The sequence below is a fragment of the Seriola lalandi genome, unplaced genomic scaffold, assembly GCF_002814215.2.
Source record: "Seriola lalandi dorsalis isolate HSWRI2012SDOR001 ecotype SW California unplaced genomic scaffold, Sedor1 jcf7180002054978, whole genome shotgun sequence".
Lineage (NCBI taxonomy): Eukaryota > Metazoa > Chordata > Actinopteri > Carangiformes > Carangidae > Seriola > Seriola lalandi.
This window is the reverse complement of record NW_019525528.1, coordinates 472,216-497,463: the sequence shown is the minus strand read 5'-3', so window position 1 is coordinate 497,463 and position 25,248 is coordinate 472,216. Positions and strand designations below refer to the sequence as shown.

At 45.4% G+C, this 25,248-nt stretch overlaps 1 protein-coding gene across 1 annotated transcript in view; it reads left to right on the top strand.

Moving 5' to 3' along the window:
• Positions 1 to 25,248, top strand: part of cpne4a (copine IVa) — a 38,751-nt gene that overhangs the window by 5,838 nt on the left and 7,665 nt on the right. The window contains exons 2-13 of the mRNA XM_023396557.2: positions 1,211 to 1,402; positions 9,703 to 9,882; positions 13,695 to 13,766; positions 14,697 to 14,771; positions 15,399 to 15,482; positions 15,706 to 15,795; positions 16,113 to 16,211; positions 18,992 to 19,078; positions 20,843 to 20,902; positions 22,075 to 22,208; positions 23,501 to 23,555; positions 24,625 to 24,676. Coding sequence (XP_023252325.1) covers positions 1,232 to 1,402; positions 9,703 to 9,882; positions 13,695 to 13,766; positions 14,697 to 14,771; positions 15,399 to 15,482; positions 15,706 to 15,795; positions 16,113 to 16,211; positions 18,992 to 19,078; positions 20,843 to 20,902; positions 22,075 to 22,208; positions 23,501 to 23,555; positions 24,625 to 24,676 — 1,159 coding nt within the window. The 5' untranslated portion in view covers positions 1,211 to 1,231. The remainder of the gene's footprint in view (positions 1 to 1,210; positions 1,403 to 9,702; positions 9,883 to 13,694; positions 13,767 to 14,696; positions 14,772 to 15,398; positions 15,483 to 15,705; positions 15,796 to 16,112; positions 16,212 to 18,991; positions 19,079 to 20,842; positions 20,903 to 22,074; positions 22,209 to 23,500; positions 23,556 to 24,624; positions 24,677 to 25,248) is intronic.

Here is a 25,248-nt window from a genome sequence, read left to right as displayed (position 1 = left end):
AGATTCAGATCTGTATTTTGTATTTGAAATTATATTTAATATCCTCCTAATATTGTTTGCGCCCTGCCTACCCGGAATGAACCCAGTTTGATCAGTTTTAATCAGTTTCGTTATATGTTTTTACATCCTTTTTGCCATTTTACTCGTAAGTTTTTTTAAATGATTGCAGAGTAAACTCACAGGTCTATATCCTTCACATAAGAGTGGGTCCTTTCCTTCTTTGTGCAGAACGGATATGATGGCGTCTGACCATGACTTAGGTGGGTCCCCTGATGTTAGAGCATAATTAAACACAGGCGTCAAGGACTTGTCCAGATGTGGGATGTTTTATTTTTGGGATTATTCTGTTTGTTTGGGCCTTTCTAAGTTGGAGTGCTAATAGCCGACTGGCTCTGTTACCCATTTCATAATATCTCTGACTTACAAAGCGTAGACATCCTTTAGCTTTAACTGTTAAAAGTTCATCTAGTTCGTCTCTAGTTGTTTTTAACTCATAAAATGTGGACTCATCTTTTGTGTTCTCTCTCTAATTCTTTGATCTTATTCTCCAATTCTTTTTGTTTTCTTAGCCTAGCCCTTTTCATCATAGATGAAATTTCGATTATTTTCCCTCGTATCACTGCTTTCCCTCCCTCCCATAATATTGATGGTGACACTTCACCATTATCATTAATTTGGAAGTATTCTTTTAAATTTTGCTTTATTTCCTTTACTACACTTTCACAGGACAACAGTGATACATTCAATCTCCAATCCAATGAGGCTGTTTTAAATAAGGTTTGAGCTGCTGGACGTCAGATGTGTCGAATAAGATCCTGAAGTTTAAGTTTTCTACTCTGAATGTTTCTGACAGAGAAAGTTTCTGCTCGGAAACAACTTGAAGCTTTAACTTTAATCTGGACATTCGTGTGTGTTCGTGTGTGTGTGTGTGTGTGTGTGTGTTCGTGTGTGTGTGTGTGTGTGTGCTCAGGTTCTGGGTGGTTTCATCAAACACAGTGAAATGAATGTAATTAATTAAGGAATCCAATCATCTGTTGTTCTAATTTAATGAACACTTGTTCTGGTTCCATTCAATTAGAACATGGAAATCAGAAATGACAGCGACGCCTTTATAAACTTTAATCAAAGTTTTGACCTGATGTTCCTGCAGCAGCGTCCTGTGCCGTCCTCTAATGTCCTCTAACATCCTCCACGTCTCTGTCCTGTGCAGACTTCCTGTCCCGCCTCCGCCATGAGTGACATCTACGAGTCGGCGGCGAACTCTCTGGGTCTGTTCAGCAGCCCCTGTCTCACCAAGGTGGAGCTGAGACTCACCTGTAAAGGGATCTCAGACCGAGATGCTCTGTCCAAACCCGACCCCTGCATCGTCCTCAACATGCAGTCCCACGGACAATGGATGGAGGTAAGTCGCCATGGCAACTGGGCTGAGCTTTCGCCCGCAGGCAGTTCTGTGTTTGTGGTGCTTTTATTGGACTGGGTGGGGGGACAGTGTCTTCTCTGTCCCCCCCCGTCTGTCGGAGAGTCAGGGTCTCTGCTGTCCTCAGGTGTCTTCAGGAGAGAGACAAATTGGAGTGGTGCAGGGCTGAGCTTCATGCTGCTGGGGGGGGGGCTCACGCACCCTCACACACCCTCACGCACCCTTACGCACCCTTACGCACCCTCATGCTCCCTCACACAGATTAACAGTGGTAATCATTTGAAAGACTTGGCGCTGTGATGTTTGAATGTTCAGCAGCGAGAACGAGAGAAGCCTAACATCTGATCAAACAGGAAACAGCTTTTATCTTTGATCTTTTCTGTTTCTCTTGCTGGTCACGTGTTTTCACTGATGTCTGATCAGGTTAAAGTTTCATCACACACTCGAACACGACACCACCTGCTGCCTCTTAGCGCTGACTCCTGATCGGCCTCTGTGTGTCTTCACGCTGCGTTCACTGCTCAGCCTGAAGCTGGACATTTTCAGCCTCGGTGATGTGTCCTGTCGGAGTCTTTAATGGACAGAAAAGTGCTGAGAGGTGAACGAGCTGCTGATGAAAACACAGGAAGGTGCCGAGCTAATTAGCGGAGCAGTGAATCACCACGGGGCAAATACAACAAGACATTAACCACTCAGCAGAGTGGAGGCTACAGTCCTCCACCTCCCTCCCTCTCTCCCTCCCTCTTTCCTCTGCTTCTGTTGAATCTAATAATGACATCATCTACCTTCATCTTCACATAATAACTAATAACTGCAACAAGCCTCAGAGTCAGAACAGACTCTGGATCTGTCTGAATCACTCTGCAGAAAACCCACAGGTCCAGTGTCAGTGAACCAGATCAGATCATAAACCAGTGCTTCTCAACCTTCTCCAGCTCGAGGCCGCGGACCACAGGTTGGGAACCACTGACATAAAATAACTCTCGCTGTGCGTCACGCTGCAGTTTGAGCATCATGTGGCGTTCAGGTGCAACATGAAAAACCTGGTTATGCACGTCCCTTTGAACATGATGCTGACAGTATCACCTGCAGGTGTGTCTTGATTAAACCACTTCAGAAATGTGGATCAGGGTTTTTCCATGTCACAGTGTCAGACTCCTCCAGGTGACTGTTCAGGTGTTTGTGAACACAGGTAAAGAGTTTCCATTGTAGAAAAACAGAAGCAGGATTCTCATTGGCAGACAGCAGATAATCTGTTTACTCCAGCCACGGTGAAACTCTCGTCTTCCTCCCACCGTCCTCTCTGTTGTCGGCCATCTGGAGCTGGACTGTGAGGGAATGACGTGCGGTTGGAAGCTGCTCCGGTTCATTATCGACACGACAGACGATGAAGAGGGAAAGTGAAAAGATTCTCTGCTGGTTTCTGCTTCTTGTTTGAGTCCAAACACAGTGAGAGTGAACACACAGTGAATCCACACTGTTAGAAATGTGCTGCTGGTTCCTCCGTATCCGTACATCACATGTAACGACTGTTTCATTGGCTAAAGAGCAGCTGAAGTAAAACTGACTGTGAGCACCAGCAGCTCACTCGCTCCTCTTTAATGGCTCCACTTTTAATAAAGGCTGGTTCCTCCTGGGAGCTGGAGATAAATCTCTTCAGAGCTGCTTGTTTTACACTTAGAGGGTCGGTTCACCCGAATTACAGAGAAAACACGTTTGACAAAGTTTCTATTAAAATATTAGGGTAATTATAATAATTTCTTTGAGGAATTGGCACAAACTGATCCTTTAAAGTCGAGGCCGATTGTTGAGCCTGACTCAGTGTCAGTTTTTTTCAGACTAAATTTGTTCGTTTTATTTTTTATGCCTTTGTTTGAGCGGACAGTGAAACAATGCAACAAACGCCTGATGTGAACTGGGGATTTTGTTTAATGGACGGCACCTCCTCGAGCAGGTTCGTTATCTGCTGCTGCTGCTTCCACTAACGAATCCAACACTGAGGAAAAGTCACATCTCTGACCTGAACCACACAACAGGTTAATAATGTGGAGCCGCTGCAGGTGGAGGTTGACCTGAGAGATCAGATATCTTGGTACCAGGTGTGCACAGTTTACCTGCCCAACAGCTGAGCTGAGCCTCAGCTGAGTTACTCCAGCTAACACCACGTCTGAGGCTCCACAGTTTAAACCAAATCATTAGCAGCTGTGAGAGATGAGCTGCGCACATCCTTCAGAGGGCGTGTCTACGAGGGTGTGGCCCTTCGGCAGAGGGCGTGTCTACGAGGGCGTGGCCCTTCGGCAGAGGGCGTGTCTACGAGGGCGTGGGATATGTATTGATCAGGCCTGTTTCCTGGTGGACTCTGAGGCTGTTGTTTTGGTTCAGGACAAGCTGAGCTCAGTTCTGTGAAACATCACGTCAGACTGAAACACCTGAGTGACAGACAGGTGTCACAGGCCTCTCAGGTGACTGTTGCTCAGTGTTTAGGCCTGAAGTGTGAGTCAGTGGGTGTCAGCAGGGATTAGTGTTTGTTTTGTGGCTGTTTATTAAAGTTTTATTGATCCAGGGATCATCATCAGGGCTCTCTCTCTTTCCTCCCTCTGGTTTCGCTTCCTCACATTTTTAATTGATCTCCTCCATCATTAAAATAAATGATTTTTCTCTCAGAATCATCTCAGCTGCTTTCAGTTCAGTCGTTTACAGGAGACGGATTTAGTTTTAGTTTCCTCCTCTGGCCGATGGGCAAAAATAGAATTATTGACAATATGATAATGGACCTAATGGAAATAATACAACTGTAAATGTTTATTAGGCTGTGAATGGCACACGAGGGTTCAAAGCTCTGGACCATATTTGTAGCACCTGAAAACACTGAAATACGTGATAATACAGTGTCTGTCCTCTGCAGCACCGGATGTCTGTAACATCAGAAAGATGTTTGAGTCCAACGACTCCAGTCACGTTTAGCAAGCGTTAGCTAATGTTAGCAAACATTTAGCAGACGTTTGCAGATGTTAACAACATTAAGAAAATGTTAGTAGACGTTTAGCAGACGTTAAAAGATGTTGAGCAGATGTTAGCACACAATTAATAAACGTTAGTAAATGTTTAGCAGACGTTAGCAAAGGTTAGCAGACCTTTAGCAGATGTAAATGTTTTGCTGTTGCTACACAGGCAGCGTTAGCATTAACAGCTGTTTACCTGGAACATGTTGACACGTGTATCTGCTGTATATGAGCAGGATAATGTCTTCCTGCCTCTCCACACAGTGAGAACCTGCGGAGACGGCTCAGACTGAGAACAGCCTGAAAACGCCACAACCTAAATTTTTTGTTTTAACAATTTAACAGAGAGCTGGTGTTAAATAATGGAAATAAGTGAGTGCAGCACCCACGCATGTGGTGTATGAGCCAGTTCGTTGTCAGTGTTGTCTCACACAGTTGAAATGGTAATATATGCAGTGTGACATTTCCTGCTGTCGCTGACGCAGGCCGCCTCCCTCCGGACCGTCACACCCTCCGGACCGTCACACCCTCCATCAGTCAAACGTTCAGGGAGAAACAGATGAAAGTGTGAAGCAGAGATGGGAGGACAGGAGGAGGGGTGACTGAACAATATCTTCTAAAAGTTTTTAATCACAGCTACAAGTTAAAGATTTATAGGTTCGACGTTTCACTGGAGGAGACAACCAGAGCACAACAACCCATGTCTGTCGTCATAGTGACAGTGAGTGTCAGTCAGAGAGCTGGTAACTAGCTCCACTACCTCTCTGCCATTATACAGAGTTGTGCCTGAGCAGACAGAGGTCACACCCAGAGGCTCTGCTGCATAAAACATGACACACAGCTTCCTCCGAGACCACGACGACAACTCTGAGAATCTCTGGTTAAAAGTTTTTTTTTTGGGGGGGGGGCAGTGCTGCTGAGACCAGGTTGAATCATCAGTCGTGGATACGATATCTCAGTAGCACCGTGACGCAACGTCTACTAATTCAGCACAAACATTCACTAAGACTCAAAGATGAACTGATTAGATTTTAGGGGTCAGAGGTCAAAGGTCAAGGCCAGTGTGACCTCACAAACACTTTTTAGTCATAACTCAAGACTTGACACAAATGGTTAATGTTTTCTCTGACTCTGGATGAACAGGAAGTGACCTGAGACGAGTCTGAGAGGAGGAGGAGCTGATTCTAGTTTTAACCTGTTTTTATCTTCATTTTATGTTCGTGCTGCATTTCTTAAATGAAAGGTGCTGTACAAATAAAGTTTATTACTATTATTATTATTAAATGTATTATTATTATTTTAATCATTCTCATTATTATTAACTGAAGAAGTCAACGACGACTTCCATCGTGCATTTCACCAACAGCCAATCACAGAGCTTCATATGCTGTTGTTGAAGCTAAGTAGTGTAGTATTGAGAGCCGTTCACACAACTGACAGAAAAACAAACAAACAAACAAACAAACAAACAAAAAACAGATGTTGAAAATCACAGTTGAAATAAAACAACCTGAGCTTCAACAAACACCGACAGAAACTAGATCCGGCTGTTAATCAGACTGACGGGTTCTTCTGTCCCTGAGTTACTGAATTCTGCAGATTCACTGAGTCCTGGAGGTCTGATCTGATCTGTGACACTGTGGAGGTCAAAGTTCATCTAAAGACATAATGGACTGTCAAGTGTGAGGCTACAGATGTTCCCTCTGTCTCGTCTTGTGTGTGTTTCCTCAGTGTGTGGTGTGACTGGGTCAGACCTGCTTTCTCTTGCCCCACTTTCTGTCTCTGAGTATTTTTAGTCGTGGAAATGCAGATGAAGCTTCCACACGGACACAAGCTCCTCCTCTTTTTATTTTTCCACTCGTCCCAGTTTCATTTTTTCTCTTTCCTTTCAGTCTGATTGTTTCAGATCCGAGTCTGATCCATCAGGTCTGATCCCGGCATCAGTCAGTTTAAGTCTCTGGATGTTCAGAGGGAAGGTTTTACAGATCGTACAGCAGCAGCATCGGAGCTTTTCCTTCTCTTCCTGTCTCTCAGCTGTGCAGCCGACGACAGTCTCAGGTTTAACACAGTGCGTGTCAGTGGGTTCTCAACTGAAATCCATGTTGCTGTGAATATGAAATAATGAATATATATAATCAATAATAAATAAGCTTTTCCCCTCGTGGTTACACACAGTAAACTGTCAAAGAACAAACGGTTTCATGTTCATTGAGTCCGTTACACAGACAAAGCCTGTGACGACACTAACGAGGAAAACACATGAAGAAGAAGGAGGAAGAGAGAAAACCCTGGAAACGTCTTCATGAAACATGTCAGACTCTCGGTTTGATCAGGGAAAAAGCTGACGAGAGGATTTCAGAGGAAACAGAGATGTGTGAGGAGGAGACTGATCTCACAACAACATGGACGTACAGTTTGTTGTTGGTGCCGACTCAAACAGAAGAAGAAGCTTGGAAGAAAAAACACACGAGGCTGAAAAGGAGAGTCTTCCTCAGACTGGAGACGACGATGTTCATGAGTCTGATGAAGGTGGAGACACTGGAGACGAGTGGACGAGCAGAAACACAGAGGAACACACGGCTCGGCCTGAAACACACAAAGTTTTCACCTGAAGATGTCAGCGAGGAAACAACAGATCAGACCGGATCAGACCGGATCAGACCGGATCAGACCGGTTCACTGTACTACACTGTAATCAGATTTATATTTTGGTTCTCATCAGGAAACATATTAAAGCTACAGCAACACTTGAAATATTGTTTATGGTCAGAGTCAACATCATCATCATCATCATCATCATCATCATCACCACCATCACCACCATCATCACCATCATCACCATCATCATCACCATCACCATCACCATCATCATCACCATCACCATCACCATCACCATCATCTTCATCATCATCACCACCATCACCACCATCATCACCATCATCACCATCATCATCACCATCACCATCACCATCACCATCATCATCATCATCATCACCACCACCATCACCATCATCACCATCATTATCACCATCATCATCACCATCACCATCACCATCACCATCATCATCATCATCATCACCACCACCACCACCATCACCATCATCATCATCACCATCACCGTCATCATCACCATCATCATCACCATCATCACCATCATCATCATCATCATCACCACCACCATCACCATCATCATCATCACCATCACCGTCATCATCACCATCATCATCATCATCATCATCACCATCATCATCACCATCTAGTTCTCTACACCAGAGATCACCACGGTGCTGAGGCTGTTGGTGTCAGTCAGCAGCTTCTGTCCTGTCATCATCACGCCGCCGCCGTCCCTCCTCCGTTCAGACTGAGGTGGAGTCTTAAATCCTGTCGTGCTATTCGTCTGTCTGTCATCAGGTGAAACTTTAATGATGCTCAGAAGAAGAAACGAGGATGGAAATCACATAGACGAAGTACGACACAGAGAAGCAGGAAAACAACAGAGAGCGGCATGAAGACAGGGAGACAAGACATCAGCAGAAACTCAAACACACTTCCTCACAGGAGGAATGTGATTCCTCCGGCGTCGTGTACGAACATTTCTTGAATTCAATGAAATATAGATTTAATTAGAGAGCGAGGCAGAAAAACACAAGCTGAGAACATGAAGCAACATCAGATCAGCAGCTGAATAAAGACGCACTCGTCTCAATGTATCAGCCCAGCACACGCCTGGTTCCACGGCCCGATTCTGGCCCAGATACAGCCCGAGTGTCAGATGCTGCAGCCGCATCTGGACCAACTCTGGCGCACACACAGAAAATCCTGGAGGGGGGACAAGAGTGTCTCCTCGTATATCTCCTCCTCTCCTCATGTTTCCTTCTGTCTCCTGCGGGAGCCGGAGAGTCTGACAGACGTCGTCCAGCACAGACGGACACAGAGAAGTGTGAAGACTCAGGAACTGTTCCAGGAAGGCGTCCCGCAGGGTCAGCAGGAGGGTCAACAGGAGGTTCAGTGGGACGGCGGGAATCCTCTCACACTCCATGTTGGATTTCTTTTCAGCTGATTCAGACAAACTCTAACGATCCAATCTTTAAGTAGCGTGTGGAGGAGCTGCAGCCGGAGCACCATCTGTCTGAGGAGGCCTCTGAGTGGACGGCAGGTCGACCACACGCCTCCTCTCAACAGCTCCGCCTCTCAGAAGCTCCGCCTCTCAGCAGGTTTCACTCTGTGCTGTCACTTTGTGACTCGTCGAACAGGATATACTTTACTGTATATGAGTCCTGATCCTGATCCAGATCCTGATCCTGATCCATTCACATCCAGCTTCATTGATTAATTAACATGTGGATTTTCAGAATCAAAGTCCTTTTTTCTTCTTATTGTGAAAATCTTCTGGATCTGTCTGAAGAACAGATTCTTTTCAACATTTATTTTCTTATTTTCTTCTTATATTTTTCAAAAATAAAAACCTAAAAGTTGAAACACGTCGTTTCAAATCCTCGTTAATGTCCATATAAACATGTTAACGACATCATTCACATATCTATCACCTTGGTGTTCTGACCCACAATGCCTCAGTCATACACTAAGCTAAACTCTGATCATGTGACTCTTACTCTTCAAAATAAAACTAACCTTACATGAACGACATGTAATTTACAACCAGGAATAATTTTAAACTGGTACATTATTTTTAAACAAACCTTTTATCAATGTCACCTTTTCATTTCCTATTTATTCCTTTTTTAATAAAATTATCGTGAATCTATAAGAAACATATGAAACGTAAAAAATAAACACGTCAATGAAACGTCACTAAGACGAGATATTTTCTGACATTTATCGAACAAATGATCGAAAATTAGCTGCAGACAGAATGAAACTGTCAGTGTGTTTCCATGGTTACTGTATGTTGACTATTTACATTCTTGAATATGTTGATTAGAGGTTGAATTGATTGGTCGTTTGGTCACACAGACGAAACACTTCCTGTAACGATCCAACGTGACAGAGAGGATCTTGAATTTATGGCTTTTGGAGATTCAGAGTAAAAAAGGAAAACTCAAGTTTTAAAGAATTTTTTTGTGATCACGTGCCAATCACCTGCCGATCACCTACCAATCACCTGCCAGTCACCTGTCGGTCAGTCAATGTGGGCGGGACTGTGACACCTTCTTTAAGTTGATCACAGACGCTTCTCTCCTGTTTCCTTCGCTCTGTTTCTCCTTAGAGAAGTCAAATATTCAGACTGTGGTGATGACCTCATCGTGTCGTTGTCTCCTGCAGGTGGACCGGACGGAGGTGATCCGCAGCTGCGTGAACCCCACCTACTCCAAGGTGTTCACGCTGGACTTTTATTTCGAAGAGGTGCAGCGTCTGCGCTTCGAGCTGTACGACATCAACAGCAGCCACAACGGGCTGAAGGAGGCCGACTTCCTGGGATGGGTGGAGTGCACGCTGGGACAGGTGAGTTTCAACACGTCCATCACACTGAAGGTCTCCTGGATTCCTGGAGACCTTGCAGGTGCAGGTGCTCAGGTGTTTGTGTGTGTGATGCGACAGGATGTATTCTTCCTTCCTCTTCGTCGGTTCAGAAGAGGTTCACCTTCACAATGAGCATCAGGTCAGGAGGAAAGAAGGAAGGGCGGGAAACATCAAAACAACGAAGGTTTTCCTCTCAGATAATCATTTCAAACATGAAAGGAAAGACACTCAAGAATAAAGATTCAATTTAACAACAAATCAAAATAGTCTCGTTATGTTCTTGTTAGAGAAATAAGGACAAAGAAGGTTCTCTAAGACCAAAAGACTAATTACAGGAACAAATTTCTCTTATGATCTTCAAGTGCCCAGGTGAACTCTATCAGGTAAATGAGGGGTGAAAACAGGAGCCAATCAGAGATAAGGAAAGGAAATGGAGTGAGGGAGGTGAAGAAAGGAAGAGGAAAACAAGAGAAAATCTTTACTGCAGTCGTCCTTCTGTCTTCAAACATGATCACAGTTTATGTGACGTCAGAACGAGGCTGCAGCAGTTCATCTGATCAGGTCTTCAGTCATCAGGTTTGTTTCCTCACAGAGGGAGTCTGTCGAGGTCGTGACCTCTGAGTAGACACTGAACGAATGAGGTCACGGATCCTGAAATGAGTTTCCTCTCCCACCTCGGGTAGAGAAGAAAATGGATGGATGGAGGGAGGGAGCTGCTATGAGACAAACAGACACAACGAGAGGCTGAAACAAACCACAGACAGTGAACTACACAGCAACATGCTCCATGTGTGTCTCATCTCTAATCTTTTACAGAGATTTTATTCAATGTTTCAAACCAGATTAACTAAATAAAATGAATGCAAAGTGTAAAAATGTGCCTCAGTTTCCCTGAATAATCCTAAATATTATAATATCATCTCTGTCTGTCATTTTATTGTCCTCCATCTGACGTTTGCTGCTTTTCATTTTCTTCTGCCATCAAATTACTTTCCATCCTGCTCCGCTAACAGGTTCATCTGTCAGAGCCGTGTGTGTGTGTGTGTGTGTGTGTGTTACAGGTAAATATCAGCGAGCTGTCACTCATCACACTCACCTGAGCTGAAAGTTTAAACGGCTGCTTTTGTTTTGAGTTTCTAAGTTTGTAACCCGACGATTGTCTGACTCTTCTTCTTGTGAAAAACTCTCTGTTCTGTTCCGTCTCTTCTTCTGCAGCTGACGCTCAGACGGGGCTGAGTGTTTGTGAGGAGACGAACGTCCTCAGAGTCTCATTACAGCAGCAGACAGAGAATAAACCTCTGACAATACGACACAATCAGCATCTGTGGGTTTGTGTAGAACATCACTGAAGCTGATACTCACAGTTTTTATAACAAGGAATTAAAAGTGACTGACTTCAGAAACTAAAAATCATTTCTCTGCCTGAGGAATAAAATGTGTTGATGTTTCTTAAACAAGAGATTTTCTTACAGAGTTTGGTGGAACTGCAGATAATTGACTCTTAAATAGATTAAAAATAACTTCCTTCATTAGAATGAAAGTGGAACGAGGACAAACTGTCATCAAAGACACAATCAGTAAATAATGTCCCCCGGGATCGTCATAATATAATAACCACGGGATCGTTTCCACGCTACAATTTATTTCTCAGACTTTAGAAACTGTTGTCTCAACACCTGCAACATCTTTAATTAATCCCAGTCTGGGTTTGTGCTCAGCACAGAGTCCACTCTGCGTTTGACGATCGACCGTCTTAAAACACCTGGGGGGTGTAGTTGAGACCTGAGAGATAGAACCTGACACTCCACTTTACCTGTTGATACACCGAGAGGTGCTGGGCAGAACCAGAACCTCTCGGCCAGAGTCCAAACGCAGCTGCCAGAACAAAAATAAAAAACTAGATTCACCTCCTCAGGAAACATCTGATCTCAGTCTCTGATTCCTGAGTCACAGGCTGAATAATGAGCTGAACATGAGGATGTCACAGTGAAGTTGACCTTTGACCTTGTGGATATTAAAAGTCATCACTTCATTTTATCCTGATAGACATGTGAGTTAAACTGTGTCATAGTTAGTGAATGACTTCAAGAAAAAGGTGTTCTGTGAGGTCACACTGACCTTTGACCTTTGACCACATGAAGTCCTGTCACATTAATGAATAATGCCTCAGTGTCAGTGTCCTCGCTTCATTTATCTTTCTCTTAGTTTCATTTTTTTCTTTAATGTTTTTGTTTATTCATTTTCTCTTTTATTGATTTTGTTTTCATCCTCAGATGATTTCCTCTTATTTATGTTTTCTTACCGTTGATGATGAATCACGTTGGGTCACTGCTGTTGTTTTTAGATGTTGTGGTGATTTTAACATCAGCTGATCTGCTCAGTGACTTTCATCATGTTTCCCTTCATTAATGATATTAAATACAGACTGTGATAATTATCAATATCAGTCAATATGTAGAAGATGACTGTGATAATATATTTGCTCATACTGCTCTGTGAGGCTGTAAAACTCGTCTGGGGAACATGAATAAAAGAGAAATAAAACCAGGATCAGAGACGGATCATGAAGTAAAGATGTGTAACAGCCTGACGAGGAGGAAACAGAAACATCCAGAGTTTTCCCTCCATCTGCTCGGCCTCAGTACAAACTCAAGTTAAGTCTTCTTCTCGCCTTGCCGCGGCGGCCGAGCGACGCTGTGGATTTCCTGCCGACTGTTTTCAGTTTCCTGCAGGGGGAGAAGTGTTGGAAGAGGAGGCGGCCGCCAAGTCTGTGTTCAAACAATCAGCTCAGATGACGGCTGGAGAGTCAGCGGCGTGGAAGCGCTCCTCTCCCTCGTCTTCGTCTCTGCCAGCAGCGTCAGCGGCTTCAGCTGCCAGCTCCTCCACCGGCCAGATGGCTGCCGGAGCGCGGCGGCGTTCTGCTAACAGCCCTGGAAGAGACGCTCAGAAACCCTGTGTGAGGACAGACGAGCTTCAGCAGGACGAGGACGCTCAGCAGCTTCTGTCTTCATCCTGCTCACAGCAGGTCTGAGGAGGACGGAGACGAATCGTCCTCCGACTGAAGAGGGAACAGAGTTTATACAACAGACAGACGTGGACAGTGGGAGTGAAAGCAACCGTCTCTCTCCCATAATCCTCAGCGGGAAACAGCTCCTGTCTGACTGAGTGTCCCCATTTCACTCAAATGTCCTCAGTGTCTCAGGTCAAGGTCCACATCCCTCAGAGGGGGCGTGGTCTACGAGGGCGTGGTCCTTCGTAGGCCGTGAAGGCCGAACCGCGATGAGACGGTCTGGTCTACGGAGGATTTTCGCTGTGGGTCACCAGCTGTTCCCGCTCTTACTGTTGCATTGCACAGCATGGCTCCTGTCGCCTAGCAACCCTGACAACACTTCAGTAAAACCTTTTTTTTCAGTCTCTTGGTTTTAACCGTTGAACTGAGCTGAAACTGAACACTGACATTTAACAGTGTGATCCTCAGACTCTCTGTCTGTGCTGTGCAATGCATCATGGGATATGTTGGACCACGAAGGATCTGCCTTTGTTGTCCTGGAAAAGAAGGATGGATCTGAAGGAGCCAGTGAAGTGAGACAGTCGCTCTGTAAACATGTCCTGACTTTATAAAAAGTTCCTCTCTTCATAAAAACATTGTCATGTTACAATGTACGAACTTTCCAAAAACATCACAGAGACTCAATAAGAGTTATCCTCTTCACTCACAGTTAAAAACTAGACAAGATTACCTGTGCACTAACGTGTGTGTGTGTGTGTGTGTGTGTGTGTGTGTGTGTGTGTAGATCATCTCTCAGAGGAAACTGTCCAAAGCTCTGCTGAGACCTGGAGGCACCGTGGGAAAATCCATCATCACGGTGAGCCTCACTCTCTCACCTGCTCTCACTGCTTCATCAACCTCTCTCGCCCTCGTGACATCACTCGTTCAGACCCAGGTTGGTGGCGGGCGTGTCCTATCTGTCTGTTGGAGCCATGACAGTATCTCATTGGTTAATGTGAAGTACAGCTTATAAACTCACACCATCAGACACTGAGTGGGTGGGAAGCCGGTGAGGGATCAGGACCTTGTGGAAACAGTTTGTTGTTTCTGTCTTTGCTCGTAAAGTTTGTGTTTGACTCATTCAAACCTCCATCAGACCCAGCTCAGGGGTTTCTGTGCTTCTGTGGTTTTTCCAATCAGCTGTTCGGACTCTGATCCTCTGAGCTGGACCGTCAGCGTCTCCTCAGACCGGCTCAACCTCAGATTTACTGTGTGTTTATCCTCAGACTCACAGCTCTCTCTCTCTCTCTCTCTCTCTCTCTCTCTTCACCTCTGTGGACACATGAAACGGTTCAGTGGGATTTATTTTGAAAGGATTTCTGAAGAGGAAGCTGCTCCACTTAAAGAATCAGCTTTTATTTTTTTATTTCTCTCTATTTTTCCGTCCTTCCTTCTTTCCTTCCCTGCCTCTTTCTTTTCTTCCTTCTCGCTTCCTTCTTCATATATTTTCTTCCTTCCATCCTTTTTCAATTAATCCCTCCTTTCTCTCATCTTTCTTTCCTTCTTTATTTTGTTCCTGTCATCTTTCACTCTTTTATCCTCTTTTTTATCATGTCATTTATTTCTTTGTTTATTTAACATATCCTTTCTTTCTCTTTCTTTCCTCCTTTTTATTCCGTCTTCTACATTTTTTCTGTAATTATCTTCTATCTCATCATATGTTCATTCATCATCATCATCATCTATCCTTTAATCTGTCAACTGTGTGTGTGTGTGTGTGTGTGTGTGTGTGTGTGTGTGTTTCCAGATCACAGCAGAGGAGCTGACGGGCAACGACGACTACATCGAGCTCTCCTTCAGCGCCAGGAAACTGGACGACAAGGTAACAGCTGTGTGTGTGTGTGTGTGTGTGTTGTTGTTAAAAGTCTGAGCTCAGGTATGTTCACTCACTCACGTTCATCCTCTGGTGTCTGTGGAGACTTTCCCGCTCTGGAGCTCTGGTACTGATGTGTTTTACACCAACCAGCAATGATTGGTTTGCCAGAGCTGGAAATGGGAGTAACCATAGCAACAGAGACAGAGCAGGCTACAGCAACCTACAGTAGTATGGCGGGAAAACCTGGGAAGTTTCTAATGCTCCAGATGAAAAAAAACTCAGACTTCAGAGGAAAAACCAAAGTCGAGGACAAACACTGATCAACAGTGGTGTGAGGACAGAGACAGAGGACAGAGAGAGAGGACAGAGACAGAGAGAGAGGACAGAGAGAGAGGACAGAGAGAGAGAGAGAGAGAGAGAGGACAGAGACAGCGACAGAGGACAGAGAGAGAGAGAGAGGACAGAGAGAGAGGATGGAGAGAGAGGACAGAGACAGAGGACAGAGAGATACAGATGTTCAGACAGATGCGCAGACAGATGTTTGACAGATGTTTTGATGAACAGACTGTGAAACTTTATTGAATGAAATAAAAGAATGTAAAACTTTTAAAAAGTCTGTGTCTGTGTGTTCAGGACTTCTTCAGTAAGTCCGACCCCTTCCTGGAGATTTACAGGCTGAACGACGACGCCACGCTGCAGCTCGTCTACAGGACCGAGGTACGAACACACACTGTGACATCACTGTGAGGTCACACCACGTGGCTGGACTCGCCAGATGTGTGATGATCTGCATCTGTAAAAAACGTTTACAGGTTTTCTTTCATCATGATGAAACGGTTAATCAATCAATAAAACCTGAGTCTGTCAGTCATCAATGATTGTTTCAACACCACAGAAGAAGTCCTGACGTCTTCTTCTTCTTCTTCTTCTTCTCTGTCAGACGGTCATGAATAATCTCAACCCTGTGTGGAAAACTTTCAAAGTTTCTCTCAACTCACTCTGCAGCGGAGACCATGAACGCAAGCTGCAGGTACACACACGCGCGCACACACACACACACACACATGCGCGCGCACACACACCATGCAGTCTCTGGTATCAGTCGATGATGGCTCCAGTCTAAATGTGGACGTCTGATTGGTCGGGTCACAGACAGCAGCTTCCTGATGACACAAACTACTGGAACATACAAGTGTTCACTGCCGCTGGTTGCCGTGGAAACCTTCTATCTCTAAGTTGAATTCTAACATTTAATTTGCTGCAAACTTTATTTAAAGTGAAACAACAACAAGGTGAAATCACAATGTGTGTGTGTGTGTGTGTGTGTGTGTGTGTGTGCGTTGGCAGTGCACCGTGTGGGACTGGGACTCCAACGGGAAACACGACTACATCGGTGAGTTCGAGGCCACGTTCAAAGAGATGAGAGGAGCCATCGACGGACGACAGGTAGGTCATGTGACCATCACGCCACACGAGACGGTTTCTGTTCAAGTTGAACTGAACTCTTAAATAAATCTGAATGAAGTTTCCTTCAACACGAGTTGACAAACAGCTGATTCTCCATTAAACCACAGAAGAAGAAGAGGAGGTCGCTAAAAGATCCAGGTAAAGGTGACACGACGGAGAACGTGACGGAGCTCTGATGTGATGTTAATGTGAGGAAGGTTCATCCTCCTCTTCATCGCTCCTCTCTTCATGTTCGTCAGTTTATTCTCATTTCAACATCTCAGATGAACGAAACCACAGGTGGAAACACACCTGTGCCTCAGCCTCAGTCTGCTCTCAGTCCCTCACCTGTCGCTCTCTGGAGGGAAACTGGGGCGAGGACGATGCAGAGTCATCGTCATGGTTTCTGCTGGTTTACCTGAAAGTGGGTGAAACCTAAACCAGAACCACTTCCTGTCAGTATGACCTTATATAGACAGGTGTGTGTCAGTACGACCTCAGGTGTGTGTCAGTACGACCTCAGGTGTGTGTCAGTACGACCTCAGGTGTGTGTCAGTACGGTACAGGTGTAGACTCTAACTGATGAACATCCTTCGTTTCATTATCTGATCTCCACCATCTTCTCGGGTTTAATATTCATGAACCATAAAAACAGACCTGGAATAAAATTATAATAATGATCCAGAAGAAAAACGTCAATCATCATGAGTCTTCATGTCTTCAGTTGTCTTAGTCATCTCCTTTCTATCAGCTGAGGAGGGAGGGCGATAAATAAAAATAAGAAGGGGGGGGGGGCTGGAGGAGGTGAAGTTACTCTCCACCCAGCAGAGGAGAGTTTCTCTGCTGTGTCAGAGGAGGTCCAATCAGATCAGAGCCCCCCCCCCAGGTAAACTTGAGGGTTTCCACTTCCTGTTTCAGCCTCGTCCTCCTGCAGATTTTATTTCATGTTTCCTGAGTGGAGGGAAAATGCTGCAGGTGAACGGGTTAATGACGCCGGCGGTCTCGTCTCATCAGACAGTCACACGGGATGGTTACCATGGAAACACTAAGCTCCTTGTCACTGATAATGAGACAGCTGAGAGAGAGAGAGAGAGAGAGAGAGAGAAACAACCTGAGCAGGTGGAGGAGGAGGCGGAGCCGTGTTAACGTTTTAATTAGTGTCTGTCTCACTTCAGTCCGTTAGTGTTTCCTCTGCGTCTTCATTAGCTCCGTCTCCGCCAGCGGCGTGTAGGGTAATTACATCACACCGTCTGTCTAAACAACAGCCCCAGAGGTGCGTTGATAAAGGGCGCTCGCTAATTGGAGCTTTCACAGAGATCTGGAGCTCAAGGACCTGACGGAGATCAGGTCAAACCTGCTGAGGTGAAACTCTGCTGCTCTCTGTTGTTTGTAGCCACATTAGCGAACGATCTGCAGGGCTTTCTCCAGCAGAAGAAGAGATGTTGGTCGAGGTTATAAAACGACCGTCGCCATGGTTACAATATTAAATACTCAGTCATGGTTAAAAGAACACCGTCATGTATGGAACGGGAAATGGTCTGCGGGGTTTTGTCGACCCATCGATCCACCCACACCTCCTAACGTGGACTGACTTCCTCCTCTGCTAACGTCATGGCGACCACAGACACTGGGGGGCGCCATCACTCCAACATCAACGTGTTGTTTTGGGGAATTTGTAGAAAAGACGCTTCAACAAGCACCAACGACTCACAGGCTCACAGGGTCTCAGCTGTTGGCACTGGGCTAACAACCTGACGCCGGTTACACCTTAAGTTTTCTACTTACTTAAGGTTTCATTTCTCCTTAGCTGAGGGAGTTACTCTGTTTCTCAGAATCTCGCACCTCGACTGTCCCCGACCACAAAGATCATGTGACATAAAACCACAGAGCTCATTGAGGGGTCATCATCCACTGATATAAACTGATGATATAAACCTGTGATGTCACATCAGTTCCCCTCGTTAAGGGTTAAGGGTCGTCTCTCTCTTAAGTCTGTCTCGTCTTAAATCAGAGGACCTTTAGTTTTGCCCTTACTTTGGTCTCTCAGGTCTTTTGTGCAACGGTTTAACTGACTCTAAGTCATTCCTTAAGTAAAGATTAAGAAGAGTTAAGGGGGTTTTGTGCAGTACAGGTGTGTCCTGATGTTTTGTTCTCCAGAAACACAGAGAACACTGATCTTGTTTAAGCTGTTGTTAGCTGGTTGTAGCTAACAGCTGGTGAACATGGCGGAGACCAAACACAGAGCTAACAGAGAGGGAACACTGTTCACCTGTTGGACTGTGTGTGTGTGTGTGTGTGTGTGTGTGTGTGTGTGTGCGTGAGACTCACTCAGCTGTTAAATTGATTGTGCAGCTGGAGGAGACAGTGAACAGATGTCTGCCTCAGACTCAGATTGACAGTCAGCTGCTTCAGGACGGACAGGAAGTCTCTCGGTCTGTTCTGGTCCAGGATCAGTTTAAACATTTTCACACCGTCAGAAATGTTGCTGATGACTCTGCATCTTCCTCGTCCCAGTTTCCCTCCAGTGAGAGAGACAGGTGAGACTGAGACCAGACTCAGGCTGAGGCACAGGTGTGTTTCCACCCAGTCAGAAACGAGAAACACTCAGGTTCTAGTTTGATGATCAGCTCTCTGCTGCATCGACATGAAAACCTGGATAATAAAAGCAGCAGCTCCTCGTGAAGGTCACTCCTGACAGACACCTTGTGTGTGTGTGTGGGTGTGTGATTGTGTGTGTGTGTATGTGTGTGTGTGTGTGTGTGTGTGTGTGTGTGTTGCAGGTGCAGTGGCCATGTATTAATCCAAAATACAAAATGAAGAAAAAGAACTACAAGAACTCTGGGATTGTGATTCTGAACCAGTGCAAGGTAACTGACGACTTCCTGTTTCTATTTTCGTCCTGTAAACTGAGTCTTCGTCTTCCAAGGTTTAATCTGGGTTTAATCAAAGTTTAATCTGGTTTTAATCAGTTTACAAACTCAGCTCGTCTTCGCTCCTCTGGTTTTTCTCGGCGTCTGGCTTCTCAGCCTGTGCGAGGAACCAATTATGTGGCTCTGAGCAGCCTGACTAACCTGACATTTCCCGCCAGACGATGCTGAACGGCACTCAGACGGCGAGCGAGGGGAGCCTGGGGAACCCCGCTGCCGAGCGAGAGCCAGATAACATTTAGCCTGATGACACTCGACACGCGGAGGAGTTCCCGCTTCAAAACCAGTTAACGGCCATTTGAGGAGAGCGAGGAGGGATGAGCTGCAGCACAACACGGAAACATATTACTGAGGCGCTGTGAGCGTGGCGAGATCATTAACACTTGATGGATGAGGAGTCGGAGAGGAGGCGGGTAATGAAGCCACACGTTTTCAGGAGCAGGAGGAGAGTTAGTGCTCAGGTGACAGAATGAGAGCAGGTTTACAGGCCGAGCTCTAACGACCCGCAGGACGCCATCCATCCACAGCTGCAGCTCCGCCCACCTTACATCAGCTGATGCCTCACGATAATCAGCTGTTCTCATTCTGTCAGAGCTGCAGGGCCACGCTCAGGGAGTCAGACTTTACCCTCACATACTGTTTGACATTTGGCAGCAGTAAAAATCCCATAAATGTCTTTTAGCCTGAAAGTTGATGACTTTTCCTAAAGTGACCCAAAATACACGAAAATGTTTAAAATATTTTTATATTTTATACTTTTGTAGGTGCTGTGAATGTCTGACCCGTATCTATTGAAGTGGATTGTAGATCCACAGATATTAGATTTGTGGGTCAGATGAAGGAACATGGAGGTTTTAGGGGATCTTGAAACTGTGAAACTGTCCCTGCCATGTCTGTGTGTATTTGTTATGGGACAGTGGTGACAGAGTTCAAGGGGGACCTCGACACTGTCACCACAACTGTCTGTGTTCCCGCCACATCTGCCCAGGTTCCCCCAGAGACAGGCACCTGCTGGTCTTTGAAGGGTCATGGGGGGATCATTATAAAGGTACCTGAGCTGCCACTTCACTGACTGAGGTTCTGGCAGCAGACAGACTGTGCAGTAGATGTTTCTCTCCAAAATCCAGTGATGAAAACCTAAAGAATACTCTCTCCTTGCTCTGACACATTAATTAAGGATGAATCCTCCATGTATTAATGTCAGAGACGCTGTTTATACTTTCTACATAGATCTGTAGTTCAAGAGTCACTACTGACACTTATTATGAGGGAGTTCTTACTGTGATGTGGAGGCAGAGACATGAACAGTATGTAAATAAAAATGAACTAGAATCACCTCCTCGTGGTCGTATCCCTCCGCCACTCAGACTAGTTCCAGGTCTCATCCCTGTTTATAGAGTCAGAGAAAATAGTTGTGTGAAAGTTTGTCATAATTGCTGTGAAGTCTTGAGTAATGGCTAAAAATTGTTTTCTGAGGTCACTCTGAACTTGACCTTTGACCTTTGATCACCATAGTCTAATCAGTTCCTCCCTGAGTTTATCCATCAACATGTTAGAGAGATACAGCGATCACAATATATTAGACTCCCTCCACTCAGACCAGAACCACTGAACATGACAGAGCAGTGTGACATCATCGCTCTCTCTCTCTCACTTTGATGTTTCCACCTTTAAATATTCATGTTTTTATTTCCTCGTCTGTAGATCATCAAGATGCACTCCTTCCTGGATTACATCATGGGAGGCTGTCAGATCCAGTTTACAGTGAGAGAACACACACACAGACACACACGCACACACACACACGCACACACACACATACACACACACACACACGCACACACACACGCACGCACACACACACACACACACACACACACATGCACACACACACACACACACACACACACAGGTCAACGTCCTGCTCCATATTCTGTCAGGAGGAAACACTGGGTTTTGTGTTCACAGTATCCCTGATGTCACCATGGAAACGGTTACCATGGCGACACACTCGGCACTCGCCTCAGTGTCCCAGTTAGCGCCGGCAGCTCTCTCTGGGCTCTGACCAGTTAAACCAGTCTGGTATGGACAGGGAAGAGGAGGCTCCTTATCAGCTGATGAAGGACGTCTTCACACTCCTCACTTCACTGTGTTCTTCTTCTTCTGTGCTCCCAGTAACAACATGAATCAATCATTAACACGACACGTTGTCTGATGAGTCTGTGAAGTGCTCGTTGGATCTTTGTTCTGCTCCTGAAGTTCTCAGACTCAGAGAACCGTTCTCACTCAGCTGTTCTCTGAACTAAAGTCACTTCCTCCTTCTCCTCCTCCTCATCATGTCTCTCTCTCTGACTTCCTGTTGTCAACACATGTAAACATGCAGCTCAACACCACAACAAAGCTGCATCACCCCCCCCCCCCCCCCCCCCCATCTAAATGTTTAATCACCTTCAGCAGCTGGAGGAAGGTTTACAACCTGCTCAGCTGTTTCCTCTGAGGTGTTCATGGAAGTGTGAAATAAAGAGGATTCTGGGAGCTCGGGGGGGTCAGGACTCATTTCACATGTAAACAGTGTTTGTCGCAGCAGCATCGTGTTGAATCAGCTGTTTGTTGGTTCACGTCGTCTCCAGAGGAAACTGTAAAAGCAGACTGCAGCTTGTTTCAGTTCACAGCCGACTGAGCGGAGGAGCAGTTCTCTCCTTCTTTTTCTTGTCTTTCTTCTTCTTCTTCTTCTTCTTCTCCACCTTCCAAACTTCTTCCACACTTTGTCTTCATCTTTATCGATGAAATATTTTTAATCACCTCCAATACTAGATCTTAAATGAACTGTATGGTCTGTAGCAGACAGGTGCCCCGTCTTTCTCTAACTTGCTCTCTAACCTGTAATTGGTTGTCTCTGACTGGCTCTTGTCTCTGATTGGTTGTCGTCTCTCCAGGTAGCCATCGACTTCACGGCCTCTAACGGAGACCCTAGAAACAGCTGCTCCCTGCACTACATCCACCCGTACCAGCCCAACGAGTACCTGAAGGCTCTGGTGGCCGTGGGAGAGATCTGCCAGGACTACGACAGGTTGGTCCGACAGCAGCCAATCAGACGACACGGTTTATTAAAGGAGAACACACGTAAAACAATTCCACAGCAGGTGGTGGTTATATTCTGAACTCCTTCTGTTCTAGCACAGACTAACTGTTGACTTCAGAAGAACTGATGGAGAAAAACAACTCATATCTAACTTGTGTTTCAGTCCCTCATTATAATATTAAAGGTTGTATTTTGTTCCCTGTGAAGAAAACCTGAAGTTAAATCATCTCTTTGCTTTTTAAGGTGTGAGATCTGAGAGCAGCTGCAGCAGGTTTTGCGAGATGCGAGTCTGAGAGATGCTGTTTCATATTTTCAGACAAGGTCACATGTGCATCTGGACCCAGATCCACATCTGGACCCAGATCCACACCAGAACACAGTCTAAAACCGCATCCTGTCAGGAGCATCAAAACTTTGTGAGGATGAAATGTTCCAGTCGACACGCCGGCTGCATTTAAAACTGTGTTGAGATTGAATAAAACCATGTGACATGTTTACGTGTCAGCTGATCGTAGGTGGATTTATGAATTCTGTTACCAGTCTTTATGCTAAGCTAAGCTAACACCAGCTCTGTACTGACTACACAGACTTGAGACTGATAACTAACACCTTCAGAGTGCTCAGGTGTTCACTTAGAGGTTCTGTAAACGTCACGACCACCAGATATCGCACTACACAACATGGTTTCTTCTTCAGTGGAGGAAATTCTGGGAGGTTACTTTCAACTGAGCGCTCTGACATCACACCTGTGGGCGGAGTCTGTGTGTTTATAAACGAGGGGAGGAGCAACAGTTTCACAGGGAAGGACTCACATGCACTGACATCGCACCATCAGACCAGCTACCAACACAAAGACTGGAGAAATTCAGATGACATCACACACAGAGGGGGCGTGGCTTCTTCTCTGCTCAGGATGCCATTACTCCTCTATATTTTTACATAAAGATTATTATCGTTTAAAATCTGGTTTACAGAACCTTTAAGAACCAACAACAGTGGAACATTAAGACGACACGTCACACAGGTTTCTACCATCGGCGGCTCCTCCTTCACTTTCCTTCTCTTCTCTCTGTTGATCTGTATCAGCCGAGCAGGAAGTAATCACTCTCAGCTTCAGACGTCCTCGCGGTCAATCAGAAGTCATTTCTGTGCTTTGTGTTGAAGTAGCTGTGGTCTGAATGAGCTCGTTACTTCCTGCTGACAGCCAATCACAGACCTCCTGCGGCTTTTTTTCCATTTTTACCCTCAGACTCATCATCACTTTTTTTTTTCTCTTCCAGTGACAAAATGTTCCCAGCGTTTGGCTTCGGCGCTCAGATCCCTCCTGACTACAAGGTAATTTAACCGCTGCTCGCCGTCTCTCCCAGCATGCTCTCTGTCAGCAGAGGGGGGGCGAGGCGGACCCAATCAGACGCTGGTGATTACCAGCCTGCCTCCTCCTCTTCAGCACTGGGGCGCGTGCCGGTTATAACTGTAACCCCTCGCCCCTTCAGTTCACTTCCCATGATGCCGTGCAGCGCCCGGCGGCTTCTTGTCTGAAGTTGCTTTCACAACACGTTCTGAAAAGCTAAAAATACAGTTTCACAGTTAAAGTGAGATCATCAAACTTTCTCCTGAGTGTTCAGGACACCTGTAGCTAACTGTGGCTAATGTTAGCAAACTTAATCTGCTCTGTAAATCAGCCAATCAAATGTTGCCTAGAGCAGTGATGTCACACTGAGCTGGACAACAGCAGACTGACTTTCACAGTATTAATATAGAACCTAGACCTGATCTATAATCACACTACACATGGACAGAGACCTTTAGACTGGAGGAGCTTTAATCACATAAAATTTCAGTCATCAAACAAAAAACCTTTAAACAACCAAAGGCTTCAGGACCAGGAAACAGGAAACAGGAAACAGGAAACAGGAAACAGGAAGGGATTGAATGGTTTGAGGACTCAGTCCTGCAGAACTCTGTGGATCTGTTAACAAATCAGGCATCTGACCTTTGACCCCAACCTCACTTTGATGTTTGTAAGACATCAGGCGTCGAACGGATCTTTAACACTAATTTGTGTTTTAAAAGCTTGTTGGAAGTTTAAAGTAGCAGCAACTGGAAATATTCAAGTAAAGTACAAGTATGTACTCAGTCATGTACTCAGTCGTCGCCCCGTCGTGAGTTCAGACCTTTAATAAGGACAGAAGGAGGGGGAGTGGGGGGGGCAGTCAGCTGCTCAGATTAGATGTCAGGAAGAAGAAAATGAGAAAGAAGATGAAGAGGGATGAAAGTGAGGAGAGCGAGGACTTATCTCTTTGTTGAAGCTCTTTCTGTAGGTTTCTTTCGTTTTTTAATGCAGAGATCAAACAGGCTTCCTTTATCTCCCCCCCGCTCCCCCGCCCCCCCCCCTCCTCTCCAGGTCTCCCACGACTTTGCAGTGAATTTTAACGAGGAGAACCCGGAGTGTGCAGGTAGGTGCTTTGATTTCCCGCTCTCCGTCTCTGAGAGAAAAGAGAGCAACTCAAATATTTTCATAGTTGAGCCTCAGAAGAGGAAAGTGTTTAATGATGAGGAGCTCCGCCCACCTGCGGGGCTCCGCCCACCTGGAGGAGAGTTTGTTAAGATCAGCTGGTGATCAGTATTTTAGCTGCAATCAGACCTAAGAGTTACAGTTTGTGTTTGATTCATGAAGGTTTGAGTTTCTGAATGAATCAATAATTGATCAAATGATGAGGAGAACTGAATTCATCCTTTATCTTTTCAATGATTTATTTCACATCAAGAGTTTAAATAACAGTTTGATTGTATTGATCAGTGCTGAGCTCTGACCCCCCCCCCCCTTTATTGGGTCAGAGAGAGAGAGGCCGAAATTCTCTCGTCCTCTTGCTGCTAAAGGTCATTGATCAGCTCAGAGACACTTCAGCACTGACACTCTTAATTAAGGCTGTGTGTGTGTGTGTGTGTCTGTGTGTGTGTGTGTGTGTGTGTGTGTGTGTGTGTGTGTGTGTGTGTTCTCTGTGTGTGTGTGTGTGTCTGTGTGTGT